Source organism: Mastacembelus armatus, chromosome 6, assembly GCF_900324485.2.
Source record: "Mastacembelus armatus chromosome 6, fMasArm1.2, whole genome shotgun sequence".
Lineage (NCBI taxonomy): Eukaryota > Metazoa > Chordata > Actinopteri > Synbranchiformes > Mastacembelidae > Mastacembelus > Mastacembelus armatus.
The window spans coordinates 13,825,355-13,839,323 of NC_046638.1; the positions used below are offsets into that span (position 1 = coordinate 13,825,355).

The 13,969-nt window shown below is 43.5% G+C and overlaps 1 protein-coding gene across 1 annotated transcript; it reads right to left on the reverse strand.

Moving 5' to 3' along the window:
• Positions 1-3,403: 3,403 nt before the first annotated feature.
• Positions 3,404-10,644, reverse strand: LOC113132687 (NLR family CARD domain-containing protein 3-like). Its single transcript, XM_026310982.2, has 10 exons — positions 10,381-10,644; positions 9,721-9,838; positions 9,376-9,489; positions 8,831-8,909; positions 8,473-8,692; positions 6,543-8,337; positions 6,250-6,423; positions 5,804-5,977; positions 5,274-5,320; positions 3,404-5,169 (listed from the first exon to the last, which is right to left on the reverse strand). The coding sequence occupies exons 2-10, from the start codon at positions 9,807-9,809 to the stop codon at positions 4,637-4,639; spliced, it is 3,225 nt and encodes a 1,074-aa protein (XP_026166767.1). The 5' UTR covers positions 9,810-9,838; positions 10,381-10,644; the 3' UTR covers positions 3,404-4,636.
• Positions 10,645-13,969: the final 3,325 nt, after the last annotated feature.

The window sequence follows — 13,969 nt, forward strand, 5'->3', positions numbered from 1 at the left end:
TTAAAAACAGGCAACATAAACATAGATACCACGTTATTTCTGTCACTTTATGTATGAGCTGCAGTCATTAGTGACTAACATGATTCTGCAGTTCAAACGCATTTCTTAAATATATTTATTAACAACTTCAATACAGTACATTTTGGGTTTACATTGATGTATAATTAAATTAAGAAGAATTTACTTTCTTTTTGGATGATACAGGAGATCCTTCATCCACACTGACATCAGGCTCTACAACACCATATCCATGTAATCCTAATCAATACACAAAAGCAATACAGCTCATTACATTAAATTACATTTATTACAATACAAAGCAAAAGTCTTCACACTATTAAGGCTGCAAAATCAGACTGTTATAGAGATAAAGAAATAGATGTTCAGTTCTGTTGGTCACTGCCCACAGTGCTGTGGAAGCTATTGTAGACATTCAGAGCCCACTGGAAAGTTGGACTGTAGATCTGTCTCCCTCTTACAGACAAATCCACCTACAGTCAGGCTGAAAACCACAACAAGCCTGCCCCCTGGAAATCGATCTCAACCAAACAGATTCCAAACTAATTCTTTGTATAGAATAGAAAAAGAGTTAGTCTGGCTGACCAGGCTAAGATGACAGTCCCACAAAGGAAGTTTTGCAACAGCTGAACATATTTCAGCCAAAAAAAAAAAAACACCTTTAAAGCTCGTCAACATTTATGAGGAGCATGATTCATGTGTCTGCTGGAAATGACATCTGGTTTTACTTCTTCCTCCTGTGTCTGAATCACATTAAGCATTTCATATGTCACACACACCCATTTCCAACTTCCTCTGTTCTTATCAGCAGACACACACACACACACACACAACATGGTGCAATGTGAGCCTCCACAGACCTTTACATCTACTTTTGCTTTTATTGTATTGGACAAATCATGCAGATAAAAGGTCTGGACTTGGTTCTGAGTGTTTCCTTTGATGCTGAAGTTAGGGTCATCAATCTTTTTGTTTTCGATGCATCATCGTTCACTTTAAAACGATTCTGAATCGATACATAAAAGTTAATAATTGATTTTAATATTTGATTGAATAGTCCACCAGGCAGACAAGTTTTACAGCCTACATGTTGTAGACAAGGTGTATGAGCTATGTGAGAAAATGGCAGAACACACAAAAACTATATGTGCGTTGCCTGCTTCATTAAAAGATACAATTTGGAGACATTTTAGATTTTATGAAATTGAATCAGAAGGAAAGCGGGACCTGGACAATCCTCCCTAATAGATTCTGCCACAAGCTGACGTCATTAGCGCTGTACAGTCACTGTTAGCTGTACAGTATCTTCTTATTGTGCTGATTCATCATCATATATAGTTTGTTGGACTTGATTCAAATTAGGCCAACGACCTTTGGAAATACATTCAGAAATACAGTTTACGCCCAGTGGGGTTTCCACAGGTAGCAAGTATAGAAACGATGCATTTAATTGAATCACATGCCTCCAAATCGAATCGTGGAATGCTTAAAGATTCCCACCTGTAACTGAAACACAAGCCAAGACCAGATAAACCCATCAGAGAAACAGCAAACACATGGACTGACCAGAATAGTTTGGACCATTCTTCAAAAGAACGAATTAACTGGCATCCTTTCTCAACACCAAAAGGCCTGGAAGGCACCACAGAATTCTGTCTCTGGTGGTCTGTCATTGTCTATGAATGTAAATACAGAGGCTTCACAACAAGCTGCAAACCACTGGGAATGCTCAAGAACAGAAAGGTCAGACTGGAAACCACCCAGAAAGCCTGCCTGGTTCTGGAATCAGATTATTTGGAGTGATGGAGCCCAAATTAATCTGTACTAACATCATGGAAAGAGAAAAGAGAAAGAGAAAAGAATGGCTCAGGATCTGAAGCAGACCATATCATCTGTCAGTCATGGTGCAGATACTGTTATGGCTGCCAATGGAACCGAGTCACTGGTGTTTATTGCTGCCCTGACTATGGCTGTACTCTCTGCCCAGATTCAGCCAAATGCTGCTTCATATTGCAGAGTGACAATGACCCTAAACATACAGCACCTGATCTGAGCCCAATAGAGCCTCAAGCTTTTCACTAATTGAAGACTGGAGCCAGAAAGAACCAAGCAGCAGCTGAAGGCAGCTCAGTGAAGGCCTGGCAAAGCATCTCATCTATATATCTATAATTATTATACAGGGGCTTGATAATAAAATAAAAAGTGTAAATACACATATTCAGAAAACACTTTGCATTTATTTATTATGGCCAGAACCTAATTTTTTAATCTTCCAGAAAGGCAGAAAGGAGTTCCCCTCTTCCTGCCTTAATAATCTCAGTGTTTCCAGTATTTTTAAAGAGTTAACATACCTTTGAGATCTGCCACATCTCTGCTCCCATTGTTCAATCCAGCTACTTCACTTTGCTGTCCAAACAGGAATAGGAGCAAACTTGAACAAAGTGACTAAATATTTCCTGCAGGATCTCCTGAAACGCTTCATGCTGCTCAGTTCAAACCACCACAAATATCATCACACCTGAGAACACACACTGTTCAAATCACACACCTGACACCTGTAGCTCAAACTAACTGGAATACTGTGGTTCTTCAGGAGCCTTCCAGTGCCAAAGTGCCATTAAAACAGAACTCGTAGACCGGACCCACATTTGAAGGTTGCAATAAAGCTGCAATGGATCCCAGTGAAATCAGAGAAACCGCTTCTGCTTTTTTGATGTTGGAAGGTGAATGAAGGTTAAGTAAAAAAGAATAAAAAAATAACTGACCATGATACAGTACATACACGTTTATTAAAACATTTTAGAATTTACATTCAGTCTGGCAATGGCACAGATATTTAACTGCTGTAAACGGTTTTTCTTTCTGAACAGAGAAATAATCAGTATACCTACTGCTGGTGGTCACACCGGGTCCTTACAATCATCACTACTGATTGGTGATGAAGACAGCTGAGGAATAATATTCCAAGTTCGTGTCTGTATAAATGTGTATATTAATATGGAGTGCTGCAGTTCCTCACTGTGACCATCAGAAGGCGCTGATCACTCACATCTGTTCTGTTTGTGCTCCATCTGACTTTTTTCACATCTACACTCATGTTCCTGATCACATTATCATTGTTGAAGTGTCCTGAGAATGGGCTCATGCACAGAGCACCAAGTTACTTAACCATGAAGAACAGTGTTATGTCTTTAGGAGTTCAAACATACTGAAATGCCACAGGTGCTGCTTTCAGCTTCTGAAATGACAGTTTCTATCCCACTAAAGTGACGGCTGATTTCATTAAAGTTTAAGTTTGGAATAAGCTGCAGCTGAACAGAGCTCAGCCAATGAAATCAGTACAAGGCTATACAGACGTCTGTTTGAGGTCTCAGGTCTCATCATGTTAATTACGTTGAGAGTGAGTGAGTAGAACAGCCACCAGGGGCAATGGGTGTTACAGTGTCTTGCTCAAGGGACACTTTGACCTTTAGGGCCAGTGAAGTCAAGGATCGAACCTCTGGTTGATGGTTGACCTGCTCTACCTCCTGAGCCACAGCTGTATATGACACTGAAAGGTGGAAGAACGTTTTATTCTCTGATGAGAAAAATATGTAACCTGGATGGTCCTGATGGCTTCCAACATTACTGGCATGACAAGGAGATCCCACTTGAGATGTTTTCTAGAGTGGAGGAGGCCCCATCATGATCTGCTGTGCTTTTTCCTTCAATGAGAAAATGGAGCTTCAGGTTGCGCAGGGGCATCAAACATCATCTGGCTATGGGGAGATGTTGCAGCGAGCATCCCGCTTGACTGAGGGCCCTCATCTGTGCGGTAATGACTGGGTCTTTCAATGGGACAACACTGCAGTTCACAACAATTTAGTGTTTAGGTCAAAGGACTTTTTCCAGGAGAACAACGTTTGTTTTTTGGACCATCCTGCATGTTCCCCTGATCTAAATCTCATTGAGAATGTTTGGGGATGGATGGCAAGGGAAGTTTACAAAAACAGACGCCAATTCCAGACCGTGAATGTCCTTCATGAAGACATCTTCACCACATGGAGCAAAGTTCCCACCAACCTCCTGGAAACAGTCCCGTCAAGCAAGCCGAAAACAAATGTTTGAAGTGATCAACAAGAATGGCAGGGCTAATCACTACTAAAGACTCAGTAGTGACTACCCCCACTCTTCTTTTGACACTTTTAGTTCTTAACTTTTTGAATAGCTGATGAACAGCCTATTTGAGTTTAAATGCAGTTTTCGATAAATTGCCTACTCTCTATTTTTTTGTCTCTTGCTCCTGTTTCTTCTTCTGGCAGTTTGAAACACTACTTACAACCTGGTTATGATTCAAAATACTAAATGGATGCATTCACTTAAAAGTGAGGGTAAAATGGAGGATGAGACTGACAGGTATGGCAGGTTGTGGTATGGCATCAGCAGCAATGCAGGTGTCATTGTGTTGTGATGAAGAGGGAGCTAAGCTAGAAGACAGAACTTTTAAATAATCAGTCAGTCTATGTTCCAGCTCTCACTGATGGTCATGAGCTTTGGGTTAGGGCCTGAAATCAAGAATACAAGTGGCTAAAATGAGTTTGCCCCATAGGGAGAAAGCTCCTCTAACAGGTGGAGACTGTTACTCTGAACACAGACACACTGAGGTTCCAGGAAACCAGGCTGAAAACCCAGGATGAAGAGGCTCCTTGAATTTGGTCTTGAAGGTGTGGATGTGAATCACTGTGTCACAGGAGACCATGTAGAAGGACAGAGTGCCAGCAGGCCAGTCCAGGTACACTCCTACTCTACCAGAGGATGAGGAGGAAGGGCAGGCAAATCTGTGTTCATTATTGTGCAAGGCAAAATAACCACTGTCGGAGCATCTCACACTCCAGGACTGATCATTGTATCCAAACTCACAGTCGTCACTGTTTCCTCTCCTACTGATTCCTCTGTAACTCACTGATATATGAACTACTCCATTCCACTCTACCTCCCAGTAACAACGACCAGTCAGGCCGTTACTACACAGCAGCTGAGACCAGTGCTCAAATCTGTCTGGATGATCAGGATACAACTGATCTTCCTCCATCCAAGTCACCCTCCTGTTGTTGTCAGACAGTTTGATGTTTCTGTTCACTGTGTTTGTGTCGATTGTGAGTTCACAGAAATCTGATGGAGAGAACAAGATACAGTAACAGCTGCAGTTACTCATCTGTCACCTGGTTGAGTATGAGCTGCTGTGTTGTCATGAATCTCATTAAAAACACACTTACACTTCTTCAGACCTGGTGTCAACCATTGGACTCCACCAGGCTCCAAACTGAAAAGATGAGGGGGGTCAGGTCAGCACAAACCAGTGTTTACTACATGTGTTATTGTTCATATAAGACTCAAATCTACCATCAAGCCAAAGGACAGAGAAAATGTCAGCCCCTACTGGGAGGTCATCCTTGTTTTCTTAATGTGCTTTTATGTTTTAATTTACTTGATTTAAATTTATTTTATGTTAAATGTCTTTACTTTTAAATGCTTTAATGATTTAATGCTTTAATGATTTAATGTAATTATATGCCTTGTAAAGCACTTTGAATTGCGTAGTGTATGAAAGGTGCTATACAAATAAATTTGCCTTTGCCTTTGCCTTTACTGTCAGACCTCTCCATACCTGAATCTGTCCAGTCTTGGTGTCACCCAAGGATCCATCCATGGCCCCTTATTGTTTTTGGTTTGCATGCTTCCACCAGGACATTTGATCCATAAACACAATATTCTTTATCACTGTTAACAGCAGACCTCTCCATACCTGATAATGTCCAGTCTCCACTGTGAATCATTTGGTCTAGCGGAGGGGAGCTTCATGACGGATTCTCCTAGATGGTTGTAGCTTAGGTCCAGCTCTCTCAGATGGGAGGGGTTGGAGGTCAGAGCTGAGGCAAGAGAGGCACAGCCTTCCTCTGTGACCAGACAGCCTGACAGCCTGGAAAACACAAAACAACACCAATAGAAGATCATTGGATGATGCTACTGTGTGCAGTCACATACAAGATGAAATTGTCAGGATTCACTCAGTACTGTGGTTGAGGTTGGTCTGTTTTTCTTTGTTGTTTTGGTGCCAACTTGCAAAGTTTAGTAAAAGGTCATGTGGCAAATTGCGTGAGCAGACAGTCTCAGACAGATTACAGCTGTTTATCCACTGATGTCAGTCAGATTTTAACTGGGCATCAGTGAAACAACTTGATGAATCCTGACCTGAGAGACTTCAGTTTACAGTGTGAACTTCTGAGTCCATCAGAGACCAGCTTCATTCCTGAGTCCTTCAGGTCATTGTTACTCAGGTCCAGCTCTCTCAGAGTGGAGAACTGGGAGCTGAGAACTGAGGCCAGAGCTTTGCAGCTTCTCTCTGACAGGTTACAGCCACTCAGCCTACAGAGGAAATAACAGAGAAAAAGCAAATCTGGACTTATTTCTTTTTCTCTCAAGTTGAGTCGATCTCAGGTTTTTTTTTTGTAATGCTGAATGAATCCAACTGTCTACACACTTACAGAGCTTTCTTGGAGAGACTGACCACTGGCAGCAACCTCAGAAGAGCATCCTCTGAAGCAGAGTATTTCTTCAGGTCGAACACATCCAGGTCTTGTTCTGATGACAGTAAGATGAAGACCAGAGCTGACAACTGGGCAGGAGACAGTTCTTCTTTGGAGCGTTTCCCTGACCTCAGGAACTGTTGGATCTCTTCCACTAGAGAACGATCCTTCAGTTCATTCAGACAGTGGAACAAGTTGACGCTTCTCTCTGGAGACAGATTCTCACTGAACTTGGTTTTGATGTACTGGACCGTTTCTTGATTGGTCTCATTGTCACTTCTTGTCTGTGTCAGCAGGCCGTGTAGGAGAGTCTGATTGGTCTGGAGTGAAAGACCCAGGAGGAAACGCAGAAACAGGTCCAGGTGTCCATTTGGACTGTGTAAGGCCTTGTCCACAGCACTCTGATAGAAGAGTTTCTCTGCTGATTGGTCTCTTCTGTTTTCAGATGTCTGGAAGGTTGTTTGTTCCTCTGACAGCAGATTGACTCCAGAGTTGATGAAGGTCAGATGGACATGAAGAGCAGACAGAAACTCCTGAACACTCAGATGGACGAAGCAGAACACCTGGTCCTGGTACAGTCCTTTCTCCTCTTTAAAGATCTGTGTAAACACTCCTGAGTACACTGAGGCTGCTTTGACATCGATGCCACACTCTGTCAGGTCAGATTCATAGAAGATCACGTTGCCTTTCTGCAGCTGCTCAAAAGCCAGTTTTCCCAGAGACTCAACCATCTCCCTGTTCTTTAGATTCCAGTGTGGATCTGTCCCAGTCCCTTGATCATATTTGATGTTCTTCAGTTTGGTCTGAACCACCAGGAAGTGGATGTACATCTCAGTCAGGGTCTTGGGCAGCTGTCCGCTCTCACTGGTTTCAAACAGATCCTCCATAACCATAGCAGTGATCCAGCAGAAAACCGGGATGTGGCACATGATGTGGAGGCTTCGTGAGGTCTTGATGTGGGAGATGATTGTACTGGCCTGATCCTTATCTGAGAACCTCTTCCTGAAGTACTGCTCCTTCTGTGGTTCGGTGAACCCTCTGACCTCTGTCACCATGTCAACACACTCAGAAGGGACCTGATTTGCTGCTGCAGGTCGTGTGGTTATCCAGAGGCGAGCGGAGGGAAGCAGTTTCCCCCTGATGAGGTTTGTCAGCAGCACATCCACAGAAGTAGACTCTGTAGCATCAGTCAGGATGTCTCTGTTGTGGAAGTCCAGAAGAAGGCGACACTCATCCAGACCGTCAAAGATAAAGACAACGTTGAAATCTTCAAACCTGCAGATTCCTTTGGTTTCAGTAAAGAAATGATGAATCAGTTCCACCAAGCTAAACTTTTTTTCTTTCAGCACATTCAGCTCTCTGAAAGTGAAGGGAAATGTGAACTGGATCTCCTGGTTCGTTTTGTCTTCAGCCCAGTCCAGAGTGAACTTCTGTGTTAAGACTGTTTTCCCAATGCCAGCCACTCCCTTTGTCATCACTGTTCTGATTGGTCCAACTCTTCCAGGTAAGGCTTTAAAGATATCTTCATGTCTGATGGTTATTTCTGGTCTATCTTGTTTTCTGGATGCCGGATCAATTTGTCTGACCTCATGTTCCTCATTGACCTCTGCAGCCCCTCCCTCTGTGATGTAGAGCTCTGTGTAGATCTGGTTCAGACGGGTTGGGTTTCCTGCTTTAGCAACCCCCTCAAACACACACTGGAACTTCTTCTGCAGGTTGGACTGGAGTTGACGTTGACACATTGCAGGAGATTCTGAAAGAACAGGCAAAGAAATATTTCCTTAAAAAACGAACATACAGATTTATTCTTCACAGAGAACTTTCACTTTGGAAAATGTCACATATGTCCTTCATCCATCATGTTAAATTTTTATAGAAATCCTCTTACTGCTCTGCAGAAAGTCAGCCAGCTCGTCCTGCTTCATTCCCCTCAGGAAGTTCAGTGTGATCTTCAGAAATGCTTCTCTGCTGCTCCTCCTCTGCTCTTCATCCTGACCGTCCAACACCTCCTCAACCTTCCTCTGACTCTCTAGGTAACCTGAAGTCAGAACCTTCTGCATCTTCTTCAGCTCGTTTTTCACAAAAGTCACAACGTGGTTCTCCAGCATCTGGAACAGAGAAGTGTATAAATACCAACTAAAATGATGGCCTCCAAACATCAGGTCCATGTTGGACAGTGGTTTAAGAAGTGCAGCATGAAGATGACTGTGAACAGATGTAAAAGCAGTAGCTGTACATGTACAGACCATAAATATGGAGTCCGGGTGTGTTGGATGGTGCTGGGCAGACTGAGCACTGGGAACCTCTGAGCTCTCCTGGTCCTCTCTGTAGAGGAATCATGAAGAATGAGCTCACATTATGTCTGTCCACATAGAGACCAACATGAGGTTCGGGAAGTGAGATTTGGATGTGAACAGTGAATGAGATGAGTCCCTGTAGTGGTAAAGCTTTACTAGTCCTGCTGATCCCACTGAGAATCAACAGCTCAGTCTACAGCTGTTTGTAGCTTTCAGCTCAGTTTGGTTCAGTCCCAATAGCTCCAACATAGATCTCTCCCTCCCTCACTGAACACTGCTGCAGAGTCCTGGAGCAAGACACCTACAGCCAGTGGCTGCTTGTGTCAGATTGGTTGTATTGAGGAGCTCCCGGTATGAAAGATCAGAACAAACAGAGCTGTCCTGATGACATTTATGACAGAAACACTTTGGATCTCAGATGTGGTAGGACAACATATCACACAAACTCAATCTTCTCTAGAAAAACCTGTCTCTGACTGAAAGGTATTGCTTACATCTGATCAGCAGGTGCAGTTCCTCCGCTAAACTCAATTATATAGTCTATCGACTTGTCACTCTTGAAGGACACACAGCTGGGTGCAGGAGAGTCCGGTCTCTGCTGCTGGATCCTGAAACAAAGACAGAGCAGATAAATGTGCATGTTGGATAAAAACATGAAAATATGTTCAATCACACAAACTGACATTTCATTTGACTGAAAAAAAAAAAACAGGTCCTGGTCTGTGCTGCTTCTCTGGGCTTGAATTCAACAAATACAAAGCAGTGAGTGTGAATAATGATGGAGCAGTAATGTTTGATGCTGGATAAGAGTCCTGGACTCTCACAGATCCTCATCTCACCTCTGAGCTTCGGTCTGGCTCTCATGCGCTCTATCCTGACTGGGTTTAGAGGGATGTACTCCATCCTCTCTGTCCATACACTGATCCATGCTGCTGAAGCCACACGTTCTCCCTTCACCTGGTGTAGAGACACAAATCATTCAGACGATGCTTTGCATCATTTCTCCTGTAAAACCATCAGCTGCTGCTTCTCTGTTTGCTGTCAGTGTCAGTTGAATGCAGGCATACAGCAGTGTGAGGCAGAGGAAGCTGCCATCAGCTGCTGCACAGCACTTCTACTGTCCGGCCACTAGATGGAGCCATGACGCTGAGGCGACCTTGACTCTGTGAGTGACAGCAGGAACGAGATTTACTTGATTTTTGAGGTGAAAGCTCTTAGTCTCTGTGTTTGAAATGCAGTGTAGTGATACCGCTGACTTTCGCTGCCTATTGATCAGACACACGATCACATAAAAGCGACGGAGGCCCAGCCGGTCTCTGACTCCACCCTGAGTCCAGTGTTGGCCTGTTCTCCAGCGGCTCTCCGGCCGAGCTCAGGCGGCTTATAGCGGCTCAGACAAGAGGAGAGCCTCGGCTCTTCTCCGCCTCCAGCAGCCATCGCTGACAACACGACAAAAGAGCAAAGTAAATAGAAAAACAGTGAAAATGTGCTGCCGTTACCTTTATATGGAGAAAGACGCTGCGCCACAACTTCCACAGAAAGTGAAACCGGGACTTGGACTGGGAGGAGTCTGTTGCTATATATTTTATGAGTCCGTACTGGGACAAGTACTAAGGCCTTTTAACACAGTAACAGTAGAAACGCCAGGGTAAAACATCCACATTCAAAGTGTTATTGCAGTAATAGTACAAAAGTACCAGCATCCAAATGTAGTTAAAGTAGCCAAAGTAAAAGTATTCATTCTGCAGAATGATATTATTGGACTATACAGTGCTTCGTCCACAGAAAGGTTTCGCAATAAAAGAATAAATGTGGTAATGTGATCACCACCTGGCCTGCAGGAAGCAGCATCATCATGATTCAGCTGAAGACACCACACAGACATGGAGTCAGCTGACCTCAACGTTTTTAGGGTCATCCTCTGTCGTTCTGTAAATCTTGTCCACTATCTGTCTTTATTGTCCCAGAGAGGAAAATAACAGGGGTCTCAAAGCAGGAGAAGTGGCTGTGGAGAAGAGGAGGCCTCTCATACGTAGGGATCATCTGGGGAATCAGATGATCTTGAACTGAAAGTAATCCAGGCAGAGAAGTAGTCGACGAGGCTGGTAGGAGGCCTGAGAGCAGACCCACAATACAGTGGAGAGAGTTTACAACCGATCTGGTCTAGGAACACCTAGGAGCTGGAAAACTCTGCTGGGGACAGGGATATCTACAACACTGACATTGCTGCTATCACAATCCAACAGTATCAGCAGTAGACGTACAGAGATCACAACAAAGAGAAGCAACATACATAATTTTAAAAAGGCAATAAAGTGAAAATATCCTGAATGGGAACCTGATGTTTATGTATTCTGTACTATAAATCTACTGATTCAAGTCCCACATTCTTTCTTCTTAATTTTTCAAATAAATTTGTCAGAAGAAAAAACTCAATGTTTTAAAAAAAGTACAAGACAGTAAGTTTATCCTGTAATAACCATAACCTCCATCTTTAAAGGACTGAACTGGATGATTTTGTAACAGGAGAGACTCTGTTACTTTGAACACAGATACACTGATGAACAAGAAAATGACGCTGCAAACCCAGGATACAGAGAATCAGTGAATGTGCTGTTGAAGCTGTAGATGTGGATCAGAGTGTCAGAGGAGACTGTGTAGAAGGACAGAGTGCCAGCAGGCCAGTCCACATACACTGCTTCTCTACCAGAGGACGAGGAGGAGAAGGAGTCAGCTGTTTGTTCTTTATTATGCCAGACAGAGTAGATCAGACTCCAGGACTGATATTCATTCCAAACTCACAATCATCCCTTGTCTCCTGAATCTTCTGTAACTTACTGATACATATACATTTCCTTCTCACTCCATCTCCCAGTAACAGCGACCAGTCAGCCCATTACTTTACCATTACACAGCAGTTGAGGTCACGGGTCAAATTGTGTGTGATTAAAATGTTTTTGTGACCTAATCCAACTTACTTTAGTATAACTGAAACACTTCTTAATAGGGCCTATTGTGTATTGACTATTTGAGTTAAGTTATTTACCTTTATTAGTCCCACAATGGGGAAATTGCATTACCCACCCAAAGTGCACACACACAGCAGTGGGCAGCCATTGCTGCGGCACAGTGCCTTGCTCATGGGTCTTACCTCAGTCATAGCATTGGGGTTGGGGAGAGTGGTGGCTATTCACTCCACCCCAGAGACTTGAACCCGCAACTTTCAGGTTACAAGTCCGATTCTCTATCCATTAGGCCACGACTGCCCCCATTTGGTAAGGGCCCAGATGTCTTTGTGGGAAATCACCTCCCTTTTGTGTTACTATGAAAACATGTGTTGGGCTGCAAGCAGCCAGTGTCTCTCATGCTGTACCAAGGTGCTGTGTGACTGTTACTCCTTGCAAGTAAAACTTCTATATAATCTTACCGAAGTTCAGCCTCTGAGTCTATTTGTTAAAAGAATTTACCAACAGCTGTATACTCTGTGACTAGGCAGCCTGACAGCCTGCGAAACAAAACAACAAAACAAAAGAACACACACGGAGGGTCCTTCCTTGGTTGCTGCTGCTGTGTACAGTCATACAGTGGGTACGGAAAGTATTCAGACCCCTTTAAATTTTTCACTCTTTGTGTCATTGCAGCCATTTGCCAAAATCAAAAAAGTTCATGTTATTTCTCATTAATGTACACTCAGCACCCCATCTTGACAGAAAAAAACAGAAATGTAGAAATTTTTGCAAATTTATTAAAAAAGAAAAACTGAAATATCACATGGTCATAAGTATTCAGACCCTGTGCAGTGACACTCATATTTAACTCACATGCTGTCCATTTCTTCTGATCCTCCTTGAGATGGTTCTGCTCCTTCATTGGAGTCCAGCTGTGTTTAATTAAACTGATTGGACTTGATTAGGAAAGGCACACACCTGTCTATATAAGACCTTACAGCTCACAGTGCATGTCAGAGCAAATGAGAATCATGAGGTCGAAGGAACTGCCCAAGGAGCTCAGAGACAGAATTGTGGCAAGGCACAGATCTGGCCAAGGTTACAAAAGAAATTCTGCAGCACTGAAGGTTCCTAGAGCACAGTGGCCTCCATAATCCTCAAATGGAAAAAGTTTGGGACGACCAGAACTCTTCCTAGACCTGGCCGTCCAGCCAAACTGAGCAATCGTGGGAGAAGAGCCTTGGTGAGAGAGGTAAAGAAGAACCCAAAGATCACTGTGGCTGAGCTCCAGAGATGCAGTAGGGAGATGGGAGAAAGTTCCACAAAGTCAACTATCACTGCAGCCCTCCACCAGTCGGGGCTTTATGGCAGAGTGGCCCGACGGAAGCCTCTCCTCAGTGCAAGACACATGAAAGCTGGCATAGAGTTTGTCAAAAAACACATGAAGGACTCACAGACTATGAGAAATAAGATTCTCTGGTCTGATGAGACCAAGATTGAACTTTTTGGCATTAATTTTAAGCGGTATGTGTGGAGAAAACCAGGCACTGCTCATCACCTGCCCAATACAATCCCTACAGTGAAACATGGTGGTGGGAGCATCATGTTGTGGGGGTGTTTTTCAGCTGCAGGGACAGGACGACTGGTTGCAATTGAAGGAAAGATGAATGCGGCCAAGTACAGCGATATCCTGGAAGAAAACCTCTTCCAGAGTGCTCAGGACCTCAGACTGGGCCGAAGGTTCACCTTTCAACAGGACAATGACCCTAAGCACACAGCTAAAATAACAACGGAGTGGCTTCGGAACAACTCTGTGACCGTTCTTGACTGGCCCAGCCAGAGCCCTGACCTAAACCCAATTGAGCATCTCTGGAGAGACCTGAAAATGGCTGTCCACCAACGTTCACCATCCAACCTGACAGAACTGGAGAGGATCTGCAAGGAAGAATGGCAGAGGATCCCCAAATCCAGGTGTGAAAAACTTGTTGCATCATTCCCAAGAAGACTCATGGCTGTACTAGCTCAAAAGGGTGCTTCTACTCAATACTGAGCACAGGGTCTGAATACTTATGACCATGTGATATTTCAGTTTTTCTTTTTTAATAAATTTGCAAAAATTTCTACATTTCTGTTTTTTTCT

Coding starts and splice junctions, on each gene's coding strand:
- LOC113132687 (XM_026310982.2), bottom strand. CDS start 9,809: ATGGATCAGTGTATGGACAGAGAGGATGGAGTACATCCCTCTAAACCC. Junction 8,693..8,830: donor ACCCGGACTCCATATTTATG/GTCTGTACATGT, acceptor TCTCTGTTCCAG/ATGCTGGAGAACCACGTTGT. Junction 5,170..5,273: donor GACACCAGGTCTGAAGAAGT/GTAAGTGTGTTT, acceptor TCTCTCCATCAG/ATTTCTGTGAACTCACAATC.